Below are 19,094 nucleotides of genomic sequence, written 5' to 3'. Positions count from 1 at the left end.
TGATAGGGTTCATTATAACAAGAATACTTTACTGTCCAAACTGGCAGAACACATACAGGGTGCCAGAGAACAGATTCACAGGGGAAGGGAGATTACAAACAGACAGGGGGTCCATTTTGGAAAGATATATTTACAATACATGCAGGTTTAATTGGCTCTGTGTGTGTGTGGGTGGTGTTAGGTCTGGGTGACAATGATTGGTCAGACCAAAGTGGGTTGGTCACATAGTGGAAGTCTAAAGTTTGACAGCCTTCTCTAAATTCACTACAACCTCAGGCACTAACGTTCATAACTATAACATGTTTAACGCCTGTGTCTTACAGTGGCTTCAGAAAGTATTCATACCCATTGACTTATTCCACATTTTATTGGTTTACAGCCTGAATTCAAAATGGATTAAATTGTAGATTTTCCTCACCTATCTACACACAATAGCCCTTAAATGAAAAAAGTGAAAACATGTTTTTATATTGTTTTGCAAATTTATAGAAATGAAATACAGAAATGTCTAATTTACTAAAGTATTCACACCCCTGAGTCAATACTTTATATAAGCACCTTTGGCAGTGATTACAGCTGTGAGTCTTTATGGGTAAGAGCTTTCCACACCTGGATTGTGCAACATTTGCCCAATATTATTTTTTTAATTCTTCAAGCTCTGCCAAATCGATTGTTGACAATGGCTAGATAACCATTTTCAGGTCTTGCCATAGAGTTTCAAGTAGATTTAAGTCAAAACTGAGCATTCACTGTCTTCTTGGTAAGCAATTCCAGTGTAGATTTGGCCTTGTGTTTTATGTTATTGTCCTGCTGAATGCTGAATTACATTTCCCAGTGTCTGTTGGAAAGGTTTTCCTATAAGATTTTGCTTGTGCTTAGCTCCATTCTGTTTTATTATCCTGAAAAACTCCCCCGTCCATAACGTTTACAAGCATACCCATAACATGATGCAGCCACCACTATGAGTGGTACTCAGTAATGTGTTGCATTGGATTTGCTCCAAACATAACACTTTGTATTCAAGACAAAACCTTAAATTGCTTTGCCACATTTTTGCAGTATTACTTTAGTGCCTTATTGGATGCTTGTTTTGGAATATTTTTATTCTACACAGGCTTCCTTCTTTACACTCTGTCAATTAGGTTAGTATTGTGGAGTAAGTACAATGTTGTTGATCCATCCTCAGTTTTCTCCTATCAAAGACATTAAACTCTGTGACTGTTTTAAAGTCACCATTGGCCTCATGGTGAAATCTCTGAGTGGTTTCCTGCTTCTCCGGCAACTGTGTTAGGAAAGACGCATGCATCTTTGTGGTGACTGGGTTTATTGACACACCATCCAAAGTGTAATTAATAACTTCACCATGCTCAAAGGAATATTCAATGTCAGCTTTTTTTTATCTGTACCCATCTACAAATAGGTGCCATTCTTTGCGAGGAATTGGAAAACCTCCCTGGTCTGTGGTTGAATCTGCTCGACTGAGGGACCTTACAGATAGTTGTATGTGTGAGGTACAGAGATGAGTTAGTCATTCAAAAAAATAATGTTAAACACTATTATTGCACACAGAGTGAGTCCATGCAACTTATTATGTGACTTGTTAAGCACATTTTTACACCTGAATTTATTTAGGCTTGCCATAAAAGGGGTTGAATACTTACTGAATCAAGAAATGTAAGCTTGTCATTTGAACTTTATTTCCCGAATACAAAGTTGTATGTTTTTGGGCAAATCCAACACATCACTGAGTTCCAATCTTCATATTTCCAAGCATGGTGGTGGCTGCATCATGTTATGGGTATGCTTGTCATCAGCAAGGACAAGGGAGTTTTGTTTTGAATTTAAAAAAAATAATGTACTAATATTGTACAATCCAGGTGTGCAAAGCTCTTAGAGACTTACTCATAAAGACTCACAGCTGTAATCGCTACCAATTGTGATTCTAACATGTATCGACTTAGGGGTGTGAATACTTATGTAAATCAATGTATTTCTGTACTTCGTGTTCAATAAATTTGGCAACATTTCTTGTCATTATGGGGTATTGTGTGTAGACGGGAGCAAAAAAAAGTCATCCTTTTTCAATTCAGGCTGTAACACAACAAAATGTGGTATAAGTCAAGGGGTATGAAAACTTTCTGAAGGCACTGTATGCATACATTTATGACACTGTAAATTAAAAATCAACCACTCTATTCCCAACTAAAGTAATCAACAAACTGTTCTGCAATACTGAGACTAAGACACTGTGACTTGTCCCAAATTGCACAAGTGCCAAACCAATGAGAAATGAATTAGAGATAGAGAGAAAGACATCAAGACAATGGCATCAGCTAAAAAAAAAAAAAAAAACTTTCACCCATTCCAGAGTGTATAATGATTAACAGAATATCAGCTGGTTTGGATTTAGATGTCAGAACTAAATCCGTTTTAGAGCACAAACAACCAGTGATAGAATTTTTAAATATTCTATTTAAACTGTGTATATCTTACAAACTGACAGGTGGTATAGGCTACACAGCTGAATTATTTGGGTCTACAATTCTGTGGGCAACTCAACTCTGTACCCCGATGTCGCCTTAGAATCTGAAACATGTGTTTTAACAATAATGAGGCATTTTCTATTGAACTCCCATTGCCTTCACAGAGTGGCTGCAGATGTTTTGCACAACAAATCAATTCTCGATGGTCTGTCTTTATTCAAACTGTGTAGGGTGTTCATAGGTCTATGTATATCAACTGGCTAATAGTCATCATACTAGTATGCCTACACTGGACTTCATTAAGAAAAAATCAAGCAGCCCTTTTATTTAGCTACACGTTAAAACAATGTTTTTACTAGTGTTTCTGTGTAGTTACTCCTCTCAATAGGTCTCTGATGAGAATAGGCTAATTTCAAGAATTCTAAATTCCATCCATGAGTAGGCCCACAACTTTCATATTGAAAGCAGAGCAAAACCTGTCCTGGTACTGTAATACAATCAGACATGGGTTCAAAAACTATTTCAAATATCTCAATTACTTTCACAAAAGTTTGGACAACTACTCATTAAAGGGTTTTTCTTTATGTTTAAAAATGTTCTACATTGTAGAATAGTGAAGACATCAGAGGTATGAAATAAGAATCATGGAATCATGTAGTAACCAAAAACAAGTGTTAAACAAATCAAAATATATTTGAGATTTGAGATTCTTCAAAGTAGCCACCCTTTGCTTTGATGACAGCTTTGCGCACTCTTGACATTCTCTCAACCAGCTTCAGGAGGTAGTCAAATGGAATGTGTTTCAATTAACAGGTGTGCCTTGTTAAAAGATAAGTTGTGGAATTTCTTTCCTTCTTAACGCGTTTGAGCCAATCAGTTGTGTTGTGACAAGGTAGGGGTGGTATACAGAAGATAATATATACTATGGCAAGAACAGTTCAAATAAGCAAAGAGAAACGACAGTCCATCATTACTTTACGGCATGAAGGTCTGTCAATCCGGGAACATTTCAAGAACTTTAAAAAAGTTTCTTCAAGTGCAGTCGCAAAAACCATCAAGCGCTATTATGAAGCTGTCTCATGAGGACCGCTACAGGAAAGGAAGCCCCAGAGTTACCTCTGCTGCAGAGGATAAGTTCATTAGAGTTACCAGCCTCAGAAATTGCAGCCCAAATAAATGCTTCACAGAGTTCAAGTAACAGACACATCTCAACATCAACTGTTCAGATGATACTGTGTGAATCAGGGCTTCATGGTCAAATTGCTGCAAAGACCACTACTAAAGGACACCAATAAGAAAAGGAAACTTGCTTGGGACAAGAAACATGAGCAATGGAAAATAGACCGGTGGAAATCTGTCCTTCGTCTGATGATTCCACATTTTTAATTTTTGGTTCCAACTGCTGTGTCTTTGTGAGACGCAGAGTAGGTGAACGGATGATCATCACATATGTAGTCCCCACCGTGAAGCATGGAGGTGGTGTGATGGTGCTTTTCTGGTGACACTGTATGTGATTTATTTAGACCGGCATGGCTACCACAGCATTCTACAGCGATACGCCAGGCCATCTGGTTTGTGCTTAGTGGGACTATCATTTTGTTTTTCAACAGGACAATGACCCAAAACACCTCCAGGCTGTGTAAAGGCTATTTGACCAAGAAGGACAGTGATGGAATGCTGCATCAGATGACCAGGCCTCCACAATCCCCTGACCTCAACCCAATTGAGATGGTTTGGGATGAGTTGGACCGCAGATTGAAGGAAAAGCAGCCAACAAGTGCTCAGCACATGTGGAAACTCCTTCAAGACTGTTGGAAAAGCATTACAGGTGAAGCTGGTTGAGAGAATGGTTAGTACATTATTCCATATGTGCTATTTCATAGGTTTGATGTCTTCACTATTATTCAACAATGTAGAACATATAAAAAATAAACTTGAATGAGTAGGTGTGTCCAAACTTGACTGGTACTGTACATTCAAAGTAAGTATTCAGATAGGCCTATCTTTTATTTGAAAAATAAACCAAGTAGTTTAATATTTTAATGTATTTATAAATAGACTTTGAACGTTTTTGAAGGACTCAAATACACCGACTCAAATACACTCCCATGCATTTAACCCAGGTATTTGAAATAAGTATTTTAACACTGTCAAATAGAACTTGGCAGACTATTTGGTTTTTACAAATACACATTCAAATACTCGATTAAAAGTACTTGTTTAGGGCTGTGTATTTGAAAATACTTATAAAATAAAGTTTCAATACCAGATAGTCAAATACATGTATATGAAACCAGGCCTGCATACAATCCCATGTCTGCTGCTAGAAGTATAAATTGAGGCAGAAGAGGCTAGACATCCCTACAGCTTCTCAGGGTCCCAGCTGCCATGGCACATATTGACTTGTCAACAACCCTCGTCATAACTTGCCTACATCCTCTCCCTCTACTTCAACTCTAAACAGCCTCCACACCTCAATAAAAGAACGGGAATTTTATAATTGCCCGCTGCTATTGGGTTTGCAAAAGCAAAACAACGGTACGTACAGTATCCAAGCTAAATCGACGTCGCAGCCTATGATGGTGCTCATACTTTGCCCCAACTCTGTTTGAAGTTAGCGGTGGCTACACTGTAAGGTTGTGACAACGATATCGTGGACACAAAAGTAAAGAATAGGCTACATCGTAATTGTTACTTGTTGCGAAAGCACGCTTGTTTTTTCTGATCTCCCAGAGCAGTCACGGCGGCACTGTTTGAAGCGCCAACTGAAGTGAAAGCTTGAACACTGAAAGCTAGTAGTTTTGAAACTTACCAACCAAGCTTGAGCCCGTCCCTGAACCAAGCAAGAGGTACCAGATCCACATCATATGGTATTTTTCAGTCTGCTTTTATCCACCTCGCCGTGGCCAACAATCTGGGCAATATAAAACGTATTTGGTTCGCTCCGATCTTCACTTTTCTGGGTGTTTTATCCTTTTTTTTTCTCTCTTCGGGCCAAAGTTCTAAAATCGCTTGCGTAAAGAGGTGGATTATCGCTGGGACAAACGTCGGGAATAAGGGCTAGAGAGGAGGATGGCGGTGGCAGGGGAGTTGGAGTGAGTGGGGATCGGGTTAGCGCTGTGAGAGAGAGGCGGAGACTTGTGGTTGCTACAGAAGACTAGAGGTCGGTTGGGAGTAGGACCATGTGCAGCATGATATAGCAAGGCCAATATTTATTCAAAAAGTTTGGCACATCCTATTCTATTCAGCATTAGTTATTCCTCCTTTATACGTACTTTATTGGCTTGTGAGAGGAAATCTCTGTTGACTTTACCTGGGAAAAGCCATGTCGCATGTGTGCACTCAGTGAGAAGTTTGAATAAGCTACAGCGCCTTGTTTGCTCTCTGCCCCCAAAAAATCGAATTAATGAAAACATCAGATTACATTTTTTGGGGATAAATGTGCATGTTTTTTTCTCCCTATGTGAACTTCTATTTCAATAAGAGAAAGCACATTGCATATTTTACCTTTAATTAACTGGACAAGAAGAACAAATTCTTATTTACAATGACAGCCTACTGGGGAACTGTGGGTTAACGGCCTTGTTCAGGGGCAGAAAGACAGATTTTTACCTTGTCAGCTCTGGGATTTGATCCAGCAACCTTTCGGTTACGGGCCCAACGCTCTAACCATGCATATATGCATATACAGTACAACACTATTGCGAAAAGCATCACCCTTTATAACACACATACAAAACACACACTCAAGCATGCATGCATGTACACACACTCACATTCACACACACTCATGCATGCACACGTACACACACACAAACACCACATCAGTCTGGCTGTCAGTGTCAGTGTTGTGAAAAGTGTGTAAACTCTGAGAACAGAGGGAGCAGACAGAACAGAAGCGATGAGCTTTCACCTGAGTGGACCTTTTCTCTTTATCATGCAATGCAGCTGTGTGAAGTCAAAGCCCAGAGTGTGTGTGAATGTGTTTGTCGGCTGTGCAAAAGTCAAACAAAAAAACATCTTTTGAGCCCCCACTATCGAACAACCTCCGGCCCTGAAAGAATTCATCAACACATTGCTTATCAAGGCAGTAGGGCCTGGAGTAGGCAGGCAGGGAGCCAGGCAGAGTGATGTATGAGACCATTGTCAATAATCTCAGTTGGATCCATATGGGTCATTATGGGAAAATCTCAAAGCTCAAGATTTCTTACTCTCTCATGTGTACTACAATACATCGTTTTCCATACTACACTAAAAACAAAACAAACTGCATTCCACATTATCATGAACATTTGCTAGTACTTGACTCAACTTCATGCAATACAGTTACAAAATGGAAGAAGTTCACTGTTATGTGGAGCAGAGATTGAGACGTAACACATATGTTCCAGTCAGTTAATATCTAATGGATTCATAAGTGAGGGAAGCCCTTGAGTCGCTGATGAAAATAATACACCATAACAATAACAATACAGCATTGCAAAAACAAAAACCTCCATAATGAATGAGCCCAGCACAGAGCAGAGTAAACATTTTGAGGCCTTTGGTCCCTCCCTGGGCCCTGTTCCAGAAAGCGGGTTTAGTGAAAACTCAGAGTTACTTGACTCAGAGTTGAAGGAAACTCTGGGTTTTCGGTTTCACAAAGCCAGTTCCGCTTAACTCTGAGTCAGTTACTATGGCAACATACTCCATGAAGCTAACCTGCTCGCTGGCAGGTTTTCTTCAACTAACCCTGAGTTTCTCCTATTTAGCTGAAGCCTGCAGACTGAAGGAGGTGTCAGACATGGCATGTCCTTTTCTTGAAGAGCCAGTTGATATTGAAGCACAAATACTCCGCAGAAATGTCTGTCGGGAGAAGGTTATCCCGCTTGGACATTTTATCATTCCCTGATGATTATCTGTTTGAGCGTTTCCGTTTTTCTGCACAATCGATCATTCATCTGAACAATATTCTCAGCCCTCATATCGTTCATATGACACTAAGACCGCACTCAGTCAGCTGTATAAGGAAATAAGCAAACAGGAAACCACTCACCCAGAGGTGGCGCCCCTAGTGACCGGAGACTTTAATGCAGGGAAACTTAAATCAGTTCTACCTAATTTCCATCAACATGTTAAATGTGCAACCAGAGGGAAAACAATTCTAGATCACCTGTACTCCACATACAGACGCGTACAAAGCTCTCCCTCGCCCTCCATTTGGTAAATCCGACCACAATTCTATCCTCCCGATTCCTGCTTACAAGCAAAAATTAAAGCAGGAAGCACCAGTGACTCAGTCTATAAAAACGTGGTCAGATGAAGCAGATGCTAAACTACAGGGCTGTTTTGCTATCACAGACTGGAACAATTTCCGGGATTTTTCTGATGGCATTGAGGAGCACATCACATAAGTCACTGGCTTTATCAATAAGTGCATCGAGGACGTCGTCCCCACAGTGACTGTACGTACATACCGCAACCAGAAGCCATGGATTACAGCAACATTCACACTGAGCTAAAGGGTAGAGCTGCCGCTTTCAAGGTGCAGGACTCCATCCCGAAAGCTTACAAGAAATCCTGCTATGCCCTCTGACGAGCTATCAAACAGGCAAAGCGTCAATACAGGGCTAAGATTGAATCGTACTACACTGGTTCCGATGCTCGTCTTCTGTGGCAGGGCTTGCAAACTATTACATACTACAAAGGGAAGCACAGCCGCGAGCTGCCCAGTGACACGAGCCTACCAGATGAGCTAAATCACTTCTATGCTCGCTTCGAGGCAAGCAACACTGAGGCATGCATGAGAGCATCAGCTGTTCCGGACGACTGTGTGATCACGCTCTCTGGAGCCAATGTGAGTAAGACCTTTAAACAGGTCAACATTCACAAGGCTGTGGGGCCAGACGGATTACCAGGATGTGTGCTCCGGGCATGTGCTCACCAACTGGCAGGTGTCTTCACTGACATTTTCAACATGTCCCTGATTGAGTCTGTAATACCAACATGTTTCAAGCAGACCACCATAGTCCCTGTGCCCAAGAACACGAAGGCAACCTGCCTAAATGACAACAGACCTGTAGCACTCACGTCCGTAGCCATGAAGTGCTTTGAAAGGCTGACAATGGCTCACATCAACAGCATTATCCCAGAAACCCTAGACCCATGCCAATTTGCATTCCACCCAAACAGATTAACAGATGATGCAATCTCTATTGCACTCCACACTGCCCTTTCCCACCTGGACAAAAGGAACACCTATGTGAGAATGCTATTCATTGACTACAGCTCAGTGTTCAACACCATAGTACCCTCAAAGGTCATCACTAAGCTAAGGATCCTGGGACTAAACACCTCCCTCTGCAACTAGATCCTGGACTTCCTGACGGGCCGCCCCCAGGTGGTGAGGGTAGGTAGCAATACATCTGCCACACTGAGCCTCAACAGTGGAGCCCCACAGGGGTGCATGCTCAGTACCCTCCTGCATTCCCTGTTCACCCACGACTGCATGGCCAGGCACGATTCCAACAACATCATTAAGTTTGCAGACGACACAACAGTGGTAGGCCTGATCACTGACAACGACGAGACAGCCTATAGGGAGGAGGTCAGAGACCTGGCCAGGTGGTGCCAGAATAACAACCTATCCCTCAACGTAACTAAGAGTAAGGAGATGATTGTGGATTACAGGAAAAGGAGGACCGAGCATGCCCCCATTCTTATCGTCGGGGCTGTAGTGGAGCAGGTTGAGAGCTTCAAGTTCCTTGGTGTCCACATCACCAACAAACTAGAATGGTCCAAACACACCAAGACAGTCATGAGGGCACGACAAAACCTATTCCCCCCCAGGAAACTAAAAAGATTTGGCATGGGTCCTCAGATCCTCTTCTACAGCTACAACATCAAGAGCATCCTGACTGGTTACATCACTGCCTGGTACGGCAATTTCTCGGCCTCCGACCGCAAGGCACTACAGAGGGTAGTGTGTACGGCCCAGTACATCACTGGGGCTAAGCTGCCTGCCATCTCTGACCTCTACACCAGGGGGTGTCAGCTGAAGGCCCTAAAGATTGTCAAAGACCCCAGCCACCCCAGTCATAGACTGTTCTCTCTACTCCCGCATGGCAAGTGGTACCGGAGTGCCAAGTCTAGGACAAAAAGGCTTCCCAACAGTTTTTACCCCCAAGCCATAAGACTACTGAACAGGTAATCAAATGGCTACCTGGACTATTTGAATTCTGTGCCCCCCCCCCCAACCACTCTTTTACACTGCTGCTACTCTCTGTTGATCATATATGCATAGTCACTAACTATACATTCATGTACATACTACCTCAATTGGCCTGACCAACCAGTGCCCCCGCACATTGGCTAACCGTGCTATCGGCATTGTGTCCCGCCACCCACCACCCCCTCTTACCCTACTACTACTCATATATGCATAGTCACTTTAACCATATCTACATACTACCTCAATCAGCCCAACTAACAGGTATGTAGCCTCGCTAATGTTATTTTTCATTGTATTTTTTCTGTTGATTTTATTTCTTTACTTACCTATTGTTCACCTAATACCTTTTTTGCACTGTTGGTTAGAGCCTGTAAGTAAGCATTTTACTGTAAAGTCTACACCTGTTGTAATAAACTTTGATTTGACATTGTGGACATGCTCTCAGTTCGAAACAAATTCTTTGTTTTGCACTTAGTTTTTTTGCCAACGGGAGTTTTCTATATGACATCGGTGACGCTGAGTATATTTCCAAGTCAACCGTCTGTTGGGCGGTCAGAAATGTGACTCTTGCACTGAAACGCTTACTGTACACGTTTGTGGTCTTCCCACAGACATACAGTAGATAGCACTCATATTCCTATCACAGCTCCTTCAGTAAATTAAGGAGATATTGTGAATAGGAAGTCTTTCCACAGCATTAATGTGCAGGTAGGCCTAAATAGTAGCCTCTATGATTCCAAATGAAAGATACTTCACATTACAGCTAATTACTGTTCTGCACTGTGAAGATCATATGTAATGCAGCCCACATCAGCAACGTGGAAGCAAAGTGGCATGGGTCTGTGCTCATGAATTTCTCTTGTGTACACTGAGCTCTAGATTTGCCCATGGTGAGTTTATAATAAGATATAGCTATATATAATCAATATTTTGTTTCCTCCGACTGCAACTGAAAATTTCAACTGTATCCTCGTATTATCATATGAGAGTTCGATGGTTACCTGCTCGGTGACAGAGGGTACCCCCGCCAGCCCTATTTGCTGACCCCTTACCCTGATCCCTCCCGTAGCAACGTTATAACTTGGTACACTGTAGGACACGAGCCAGGGTAGATATGACCATTGGGATGCTCAAGACCCGATTCGTGCCTTCGTAGGCTCAGGGTCACCCCATAAAGGGCAATGGACATTATTGTGGCATGTGTGATTCTCCACAACATTGCCACAATTAGAGGAGAACAATGTCCTTGTAACGGGTGTCGTCGTCGGATGAAGAGGACTCGGACCAAAGCGCAGCATGGTAAGTGTTCATGACTTTTTATTAAACTGAACACAAAAATAACAAAGTGAATAACCGAAACCGTCCTGTCAGGTGCAAAACACTCAACAGAAAACTACCCACAAAACACAGGTGGGAAAAAGCTGCCTAAGTATGATTCTGAATCAGAGGCAAAGATAGACAGCTGCCTCTGATTGAGAACCACACCCGGCCAATCACAAATAAATATAAAACATAGAAAATTAACATAGAATGCCCACCCAAATCACACCCTGACCAAACCAAAGTAGAGACATAAAAAGCTCTCTACGGTCAGGGCGTTACAGTCCTACTCAACCAGTGAACAATCCTGACCACCCCGCTGACGCACGAGATGGAAGAGCAGTCAGAGACACAATATGCTACCATAATTTCTGATTGACCCATCACCTGCCCAATGTCAAATAAATACATTGCCTTTCTTTTTATGAAGTCTTCTTTATTTCCTGCAAGTACAAATGCAGTACAGTAGTTAATATTGTTTTATGTTGTTCAAACAAGTAAAATCATCCACTTGTGGGCACCTCACCCACCTTTAACTGATGTTCCAGCAGTTGTATTTCTATTTTTATCTTTTGCATCTGCAGCCTTGTGGACAATTTCTAAATGACATTTTTCAATTTGTTTCTCTAAGTACACCTTGTACAGCTGTTTCACAGGGGGCTATAGGACCACAAAAAATGACATTGAATTTCACAGTGCCAGGTCTACTTAGTTTCATTGTAAGTCATGGGCCAATGCTGAACAACATCTTACTGAGGTAAATTGTGCTATGGGGGTGGATGGACCCTCTTCCTCATTGTAATTTCCAGCATTGCTCTGTTAGAGAAAACGAAGGTGCAAGTTTTATGGTACAACACTATCATCAACTGTTAGATGTTATTTTTAAGGTGTACACCTCAAAAGGCCTCTGTATCTTCCCTCTCTGTGGCAGCTAACAAGGTGTCTTCCTCATCCTCCTGTAATGAACATTTACCATTTTGGTGTTCTACTCTAACCCATCATGAAAAAATCTGAGGAGTATCAAGAGTACATACAACTCTATGGAGGTCTGTTATGGCAAAAGGCTCCACCAGACAGATTGCACCACCAGTAACTGGTAAAAGATTAGACAGTTAAATTATAACTTTACCCAGAAAAGTGACCCACCTAATTTGAATTTTACAACAGTGTGCAGGCCACATCACAATTTTTCAAATATATAACTGAGTCACCTTAAAATTGATTATAATGTCTGAAGGACAACTAAGAATCTGAAAAAGTAACAGCAGTCAATTACAACGAATTGTACCGCTACAAGAAAATCAGTGTGTCAAGTTATGTCTAAGATGGATGGGTGGGCATCACTGAGGTAACACTGGCAAAACGATGAATGTACATATACAATTCATTTGATAAACTAACCTCTTATTTAGGCCCTTGTGTCCTGGGGGTGTGGTTGGGTCAGATAAGCTTCCTCCAGAGATGCCTTTAGCAATAGGTCACCCACTGTTTTGAGGGCTCTCTCTTCAGCCTCTGAGTGGTGGACCCCCACCTGTTTTTCAGCCCTCAGCCTTTTTTCTATTGGCTATAATGGAGGTCAAATTTGAACATGTCCAGTAAGAACACATTTGGAGACTTGTATGTATAAAGGCATTTAAGTGATACTTTCAAATAGACAATATTAAATACTGGCAGTGTTGGGATGGCTGAAAATGTTTGCTTTGAAAATTTCACTAACAAATTAAATATATCACATGTTGAATGTAACCACTGAATGCTGTATAATTAGGTAGGGTAGGCTAAACAATATCACAATTGCTTGTTATGAAATTATACCTTACCTGTTTGATGTTTATTTTTACATTTCATCTTTAGTTGCTGCCAAGTACGTTTTGTGCCTGTTGGGCTGCACCTGCATAAATATTAAACACACACATATATATATATATATATATATATATATATACAGTCGTGGCCAAAAGTTGAGAGGACACAAATATTAATTTTCACAAAGTTTGCTGCTTCAGTGTCAGATGTTACTATGGAATACTGAAGTATAATTGTTACGAATCCCTTTGGCCCGACAGTCTAGGGGGGGATGGTAATGGGACCCGTAACATAACTCATGCAAATTATAGTAGTGACAAAGTAAGAGTGAGTACGAAATAACCACGACAACTAATATCTACCGTCAAACACTCAGGTTTTATTTACAAACACACGGTAATGGGGGGAGCAGGAAAAGGGGCTGAGCTGGACCCAAGGAAAGAAATAATAAGTATTCACAAACACCCCTAAGCTAGACTAGCCTACTTCACCAACAGCTAACTAACTAACCAAAAATACAGGGGGTGGTCCGCCCAGTTCTAACTAGTGTTTATATACAAAGTATTCCTACGGGTAATGTATGCCCATGGGCGACCTGTCTGGTTACCCCCTTTTCCCACCGTCAAACAAACACCATAACCAAAAACAATACTCACAGGTGGGGACAAAGTGACATGTAGTTGCAAACCAAACAAGCGATCTATAGACAGATGGCATTGACAGAGAGATTGAGCTCCAGAGAAAACAACTGATAGGGTTTTTAAACCAAGGGAAAGGGACTGTGATTGGGTAAGGGAAAAGGAGCAGGTGTCTTCTGATTAGCAACTGATTGATGACTGATTGGGGAATGATGATTGTCACCTGTGAGTAGGGGAGAAGGAGAGAAAAGAAATACACATAGGATACACACAGAATACTTGTATCCGTAACAATAATTACAAGCATTTCATAAGTGTCAAAGGCTTTTATTGACAATTACATGAAGTTGATGCAAAGTCAATATTTGCATCAACAGGCAGTGGCTCGGTACATTCGTACCCGGCCCAGGGAAACGGTATGAAAGAGGCCATATCGGATTCCGGAGGCCCGAAGGAAAGACGTGAAACAGGAAGTGGAGGCTATGCTGAGGATGGGGGTCGTTGAAGAGTCTCACAGTGCATGGTGCAGCCCCATCGCGTTGGTGCCAAAACCGGACGGTAGCCTGCGCTTCTGTATTGATTTCCGGGTCTGAACGACATAAGCTTGTTCGACGCCTACCCCATGCCGAGGGTGGACGAACTCATCGACCGATTGGGAAAGGCCTGGTACATCAGCACCCTTGACCTGACCAAAGGATATTGGCAGGTACCGTTGGCAGCCTCCTCCCGGGAGAAGATCGCATTTTTGACACCAGACAGATTGTATCAGTACCAGGTGCTCCCGTTCGATCTCCACAGAGCCCCGCCCACATTCCAGCGACTTATGAACAAAGTCCTTCGACCGCACCAGCAGTACGCAGCGGCTTATTTGGATGATATCATCATCCACAGCCAAGGTTGGAAAGAGCACCTGACACACCTCCAGGCGGTGCTGGACGCGTTCAAACAAGCCGGGTTGATTGCGAACCCCAAGAAATACAAACTAGTGTTCGAGGAGGTGCCTGGGGTATTTGATGGGACGGGGAAACGTCAAGCCCCAGGGGAGGAAGGTTCACGCGGTACGTGACTGGCCTGTTCCATGCACCAAGACACAGGTCAAGTCCTTCCTGGGACTGGCAGGATACTATAACCGGTTTATCCCCAACTTTGCGGCTATAGCTTCCCCCTCACCAATCTTACCATGGCCCGCCTCCCAAAAATTGTGAAATGGACGGACGAGACTGAAGCGGCGTTCAGACGCCTGAAGGAAGCGCTGTGCTCCCATCCGATTCTCATAACGCCCGATTTTCCAGGTGCCGATGGTGGTCCAGACAGATGCATGTGATACGGGACTAGGGGCCGTTCTGTCCCAGATACATGATGGGGAGGAGCACCCCATCATGTACATCAGCCGAAAGCTGATACCTAGAGAAAAAAAGTACTCTATTGTTGAGAAAGAGTGTCTAGCGGTGAAGTTGGCGCTAGACACTCAAGTATTACCTGTTAGGTACCCACTTCACCCTGGTCACGGACCATGCCCACCTGGTCTGGATGGCCAGGGGAAGGACACAATCGATCGGGTCACCAGGTGGCTCTTGTCCCTTCAACGCTTCTCTTTTTCTGTTGTGCACAGGTCAGGGGCGAAGCATGGAAACGCAGATGCCCTATCAAGAAGGGAGACATAATTCGCACTGATGACAGTCCCCTCCCCGACAGAGCTGGGGGGGGGGGGGGGGTGTTGGCATACAGCAGGTCAGCCACCAGGGGGAAACTCGTTGAGGCCTGGTGACAGACGGAGTATACATCACGAGGCGATGGCGCCATCTGCTGGACGTGCCAGGTCTTGACGGGATCTCCGGCCAGGACTAATTGGGGTTGATTGGGGATTGGTGAGTAATCAAGGGCTTATTGCTCACCAGCTGTACAAGTCCCATAAAGCTGCCAGAAGGGCAGCACACAGGGGAGACTGGGTGAGGAAAGAACTCCCGTATAGTTGGGGACGGTACCAGAAGTAACAGGAAGGAGTTCAGTTTTTGATCCCCACAGGATACAGCAAGACCCGGAGCCCAGAAGACGGTATCCCGGAGAGGGTCTCTTGGGGGAGACCTATTCTTTTCTTTTGGACTTTTATTTTAATAAACACCTTTGAAACTGAACTAATCCTACTTTGTCCGTGTCAATCTGTGTAAACGTTTGACACAACCCCTTGGTCTGCCACTATATGTGTGTGTGTTGAGTAAGTGGAAAACTCAAGATAACTTTATTTTTTATTTGTATTAATTCTCATGCAGTTTGACAGCTCAGAGTTAGTCAACCTAGAGTTCAGGTTTAAACTCAGTTTGTTAAACCTGCTTTCTGAAACAGGGCCCCGGTCTATAGACTACGGGAATGCCAGCAAAAGGAAACGCTCCCCTCGCCATAAACTAATTGGTATACTCCTCAACTACTCTCTCCTCATGTCCTTCTCAAAAACCCATTGGGTTTTTCCAAATGTTCGACAAATAAGCTAGACAAGGTGGGATCTTTTAGTGTCTGTAAAATTGATTGTGTGAGAAATGGCGATGGAAACACCTTCGTGCTCAAATATTGATATAATAACTGTCAAAATCGAAGTAAAGTTGGAGTCACGCAATGGTATGTTTTATGGTACTCTAACTATGACTCAGGTAAACATTCAATTTATTAGGCTATAGATTAAATAAACTATGAAGGAATTTCACATGGTAATAAAATGCATGGTTATTCCTTTCCAATAAATATCGAGGATCTTATTATTTTTCTTTTTTTTAGGTGGTAGATTAGCTTTAATATTGCAGATTGTGGCTTCTACTAATGTAATTGTCTGCATCATTTCTGAACCCCCAAATATATTTTTTTGTAAATATATATATATATATATATATATATATACAGTTGAAGTCGGAAGTTTACATACACCTAGGTTGGAGTCATTAACTCATTTTTCAACCACTCCACAAATTTCTTGTTAATTATATTTTTATTTCTGCGTTTTGTGTCGCGCCGGGAGCGTTGAAATATGATGGTCTGTGACTGTTAGCTGGGATGCTATCCTCAGATAATAGCATTGTTTGCTTTCGCCGTAAAGCATTTTTGAAATCTGATATGTTGGCTGGATTCACAACAAGTGTAGCTTTAATTTGGTATATTGAATGTGTGATTTCATGAAAGTTAAATTTTTATAGTAATTTATTTGAATTTGGCGCTCTGCATTTTCACTGGATGTTGGCCAGGTGGGACGCTACCGTCCCACATATCCCAGAGAGGTTAACCCCCCCCAGTTCTTTCCGTCCCCCTCTCTGCGGGTGAGAGGGGGTCTGATTGAAGTTATTCATTGCAAACCTGATCTGACCTATTTGGATTCTCGTGGACAGTCATGACAAGGGCTATCTTCTGTATGCCACCCCTACCTTGTCATAGCACAACTGATTGGCCCAAATGCATTAAGAAGGAAAGAAAATCCACAAATTAACTTTTAACAAGGCACACCAATTAACTTCTCTGCGCTACGGATCCCTTTTATGGGAACATTTTCCTAAACAACCGCTGAATTGCAGGGCGCAAAATATTACAAAAAATATTTATAATCATGCAATCACAAGTGAAATATACCAAAACACAGCTTAGCTTGTTGTTAATCCACCTATCGTGTCAGATCTTGAAAATATGCTTTACAGAGAAAGAAATACAAGCTTTTGTGAGTGTATTAATCAATGCTAGAACAGCTAGCCCCAAATTAGCATGGTCACGAAAGTCAGAAAAGCAATAAAATGAATCGCTTACCTTTGAAAATCTTCGGATGTTTGCACTCACGAGACTCCCAGTTACACAATAAATGTTATTTTTGTTCGATAAATATTACTTTTATAACAAAAAAACGCCATTTGGGTTGCGCGTTATGTTCAGAAAACTACAGCCTCGTTCCGATCCTGAAAGGCAGAAGAAAATTCCCAAACGTATCAGATTCAAAAATATTACTAAAAGTATTTATAGTCAGTCAATCACAAGTGAAATATACCAAAACACAGTTTAGCTTGTTGTTAATCCACCTATCGTGTCAGATTTTGAAAATATGCTTTGCATTGAAAGCATTCTAATTTTATAATCAATCCTCATGTTGTTTTTAACAAACAAAATCGATAATATTTCAACCGGACCATAACCTATTCAATAAGAGAGAAAAAGAAAAATGGAGAGCTACCCTCTCGCACGCAGGAACTAATCAGAGGACACCTGACTAGTTTTGAAAAATCTTGCTCATTTTTCAAAATAAAAGCCTGGAACTATGTCTAAAGCCTGGTCACAGCCTGAGGAAGCCATTGGAAAAGGAATCTGGTTGATAGCCCTTTAAATGGAAGAAAGACGGGCCAGGAAACACAGATAAAAATTAAAAAAAACACTTCCGGGTTAGATTTTCTCAGATTTTTGCCTGCAGAATCAGTTTTGTTATACTCACAGACAATATTTTGACAGTTTTGGAAACTTTGGAGTGTTTTCTATCCTAATCTGTAAATTATATGCATATTCTACGATCTGGACCTGAGATATAGTCCGTTTCCCTTGGGAACGTTATTTAAAAAATAATAATAATCTGACCCCTAGCGTCAAATTGATTTGTTTAACAATTTTGGTTACTACATGATTCCATGTGTTATTTCATATGTAGAAAATAGTAAAAATAAAGAAAAACCCTTGAATGAGTAAGTGTCTCCATAATTTTGAATGGTACTATATATAAAGAAATATTGCATATCTTAATTTATTCCCACAAGTGATTAATAAAATGCTTAATATTATACAGTGCTTTCGGAAAGTATTCAGACCCATTTACTTTTTCCACATTTTATGTTACAGCCTTAATCAAAAATGGATAAAAAAAAAAATATTCGCACATCAATCTGCACACAATACCCCAAAATGACAAAGAAAAAACATATTTTCAAATTTTAGCAAATGTATTTCACAAAAAAACTGAAATATCACATTTGCATAAGTATTCAGACCCTTTACAGCCTTGAGTCTTCTTAGGTATGACGCTACAAGCTTGGCACACCTGTATTTGTGGAGTTTCTCCCATTCTTCTCTGCAGATCCTCTCAAGTTCTGTCAGCTTGGATGGGGAGCGTCGCTGCACAGTTATTTTCAGGACTCCAGAGATATTCGGGTTGAAGTCCGGGCTTTGGCTGGGCCACTCAAGGACATTAGGAGACTTGTCCAGAAGCCACTCCTGTGTTGTCTTAGCTGTGTGCTTAGGGTCGTTGTCCTGTTGGAAGGTGAACCTTTACCCTAGTCTGAGGTCCTGAGCGCTCAATTCTGACTAATCTCCCTGTCCCTGTTGCTAAAAAACATCCCCACAGCATGATGCTGCCACCACAATGCTTCACCGTAAGGATGGTGCCAGGTTTCCTCCTGACGTGACGCTTGGCATTCAGGCCAAAGAGTTCAATTTTGGTTTTATCAGACTAGAGAATCTTGTTTCTCATGGTCTGAGTGACCTATAGGTGCCTTTTGGCAAACTCCAAGAGGGCTGTCATGTGCCTTTAACTGAGGAGTGGCTTACGTCTGGCCACTCCACCTTAAAGGCCTGATTGGTGGAGTGCTGCAGAGATGGTTGTCCTGGAAGGTTCTTCCATCTGCACAG

The 19,094-nt window shown here is 41.9% G+C and overlaps 1 protein-coding gene and 1 long non-coding RNA gene across 2 annotated transcripts in view; both read right to left on the bottom strand.

Moving 5' to 3' along the window:
* LOC139584567 (low-density lipoprotein receptor class A domain-containing protein 3-like) overlaps positions 1-5,624 on the bottom strand; it is a 154,867-nt gene extending 149,243 nt beyond the window's left edge. The window contains exon 1 of the mRNA XM_071416578.1: positions 5,296-5,624. Coding sequence (XP_071272679.1) covers positions 5,296-5,350 — 55 coding nt within the window. The 5' untranslated portion in view covers positions 5,351-5,624. The remainder of the gene's footprint in view (positions 1-5,295) is intronic.
* A 5,804-nt stretch (positions 5,625-11,428) lies between these two features.
* On the bottom strand, positions 11,429-13,556 carry LOC139584566 (uncharacterized). The gene is made up of 4 exons (XR_011676785.1): positions 13,476-13,556; positions 12,834-12,904; positions 12,415-12,577; positions 11,429-11,829 (listed from the first exon to the last, which is right to left on the bottom strand). It is a non-coding gene; the product is annotated as an uncharacterized lncRNA (long non-coding RNA).
* Positions 13,557-19,094: the final 5,538 nt, after the last annotated feature.

Source organism: Salvelinus alpinus, chromosome 9 (genome assembly GCF_045679555.1).
Source record: "Salvelinus alpinus chromosome 9, SLU_Salpinus.1, whole genome shotgun sequence".
Taxonomy (NCBI): Eukaryota; Metazoa; Chordata; class Actinopteri; order Salmoniformes; family Salmonidae; genus Salvelinus; species Salvelinus alpinus.
This window is presented reverse-complemented; position numbering and strand designations above follow the sequence as displayed.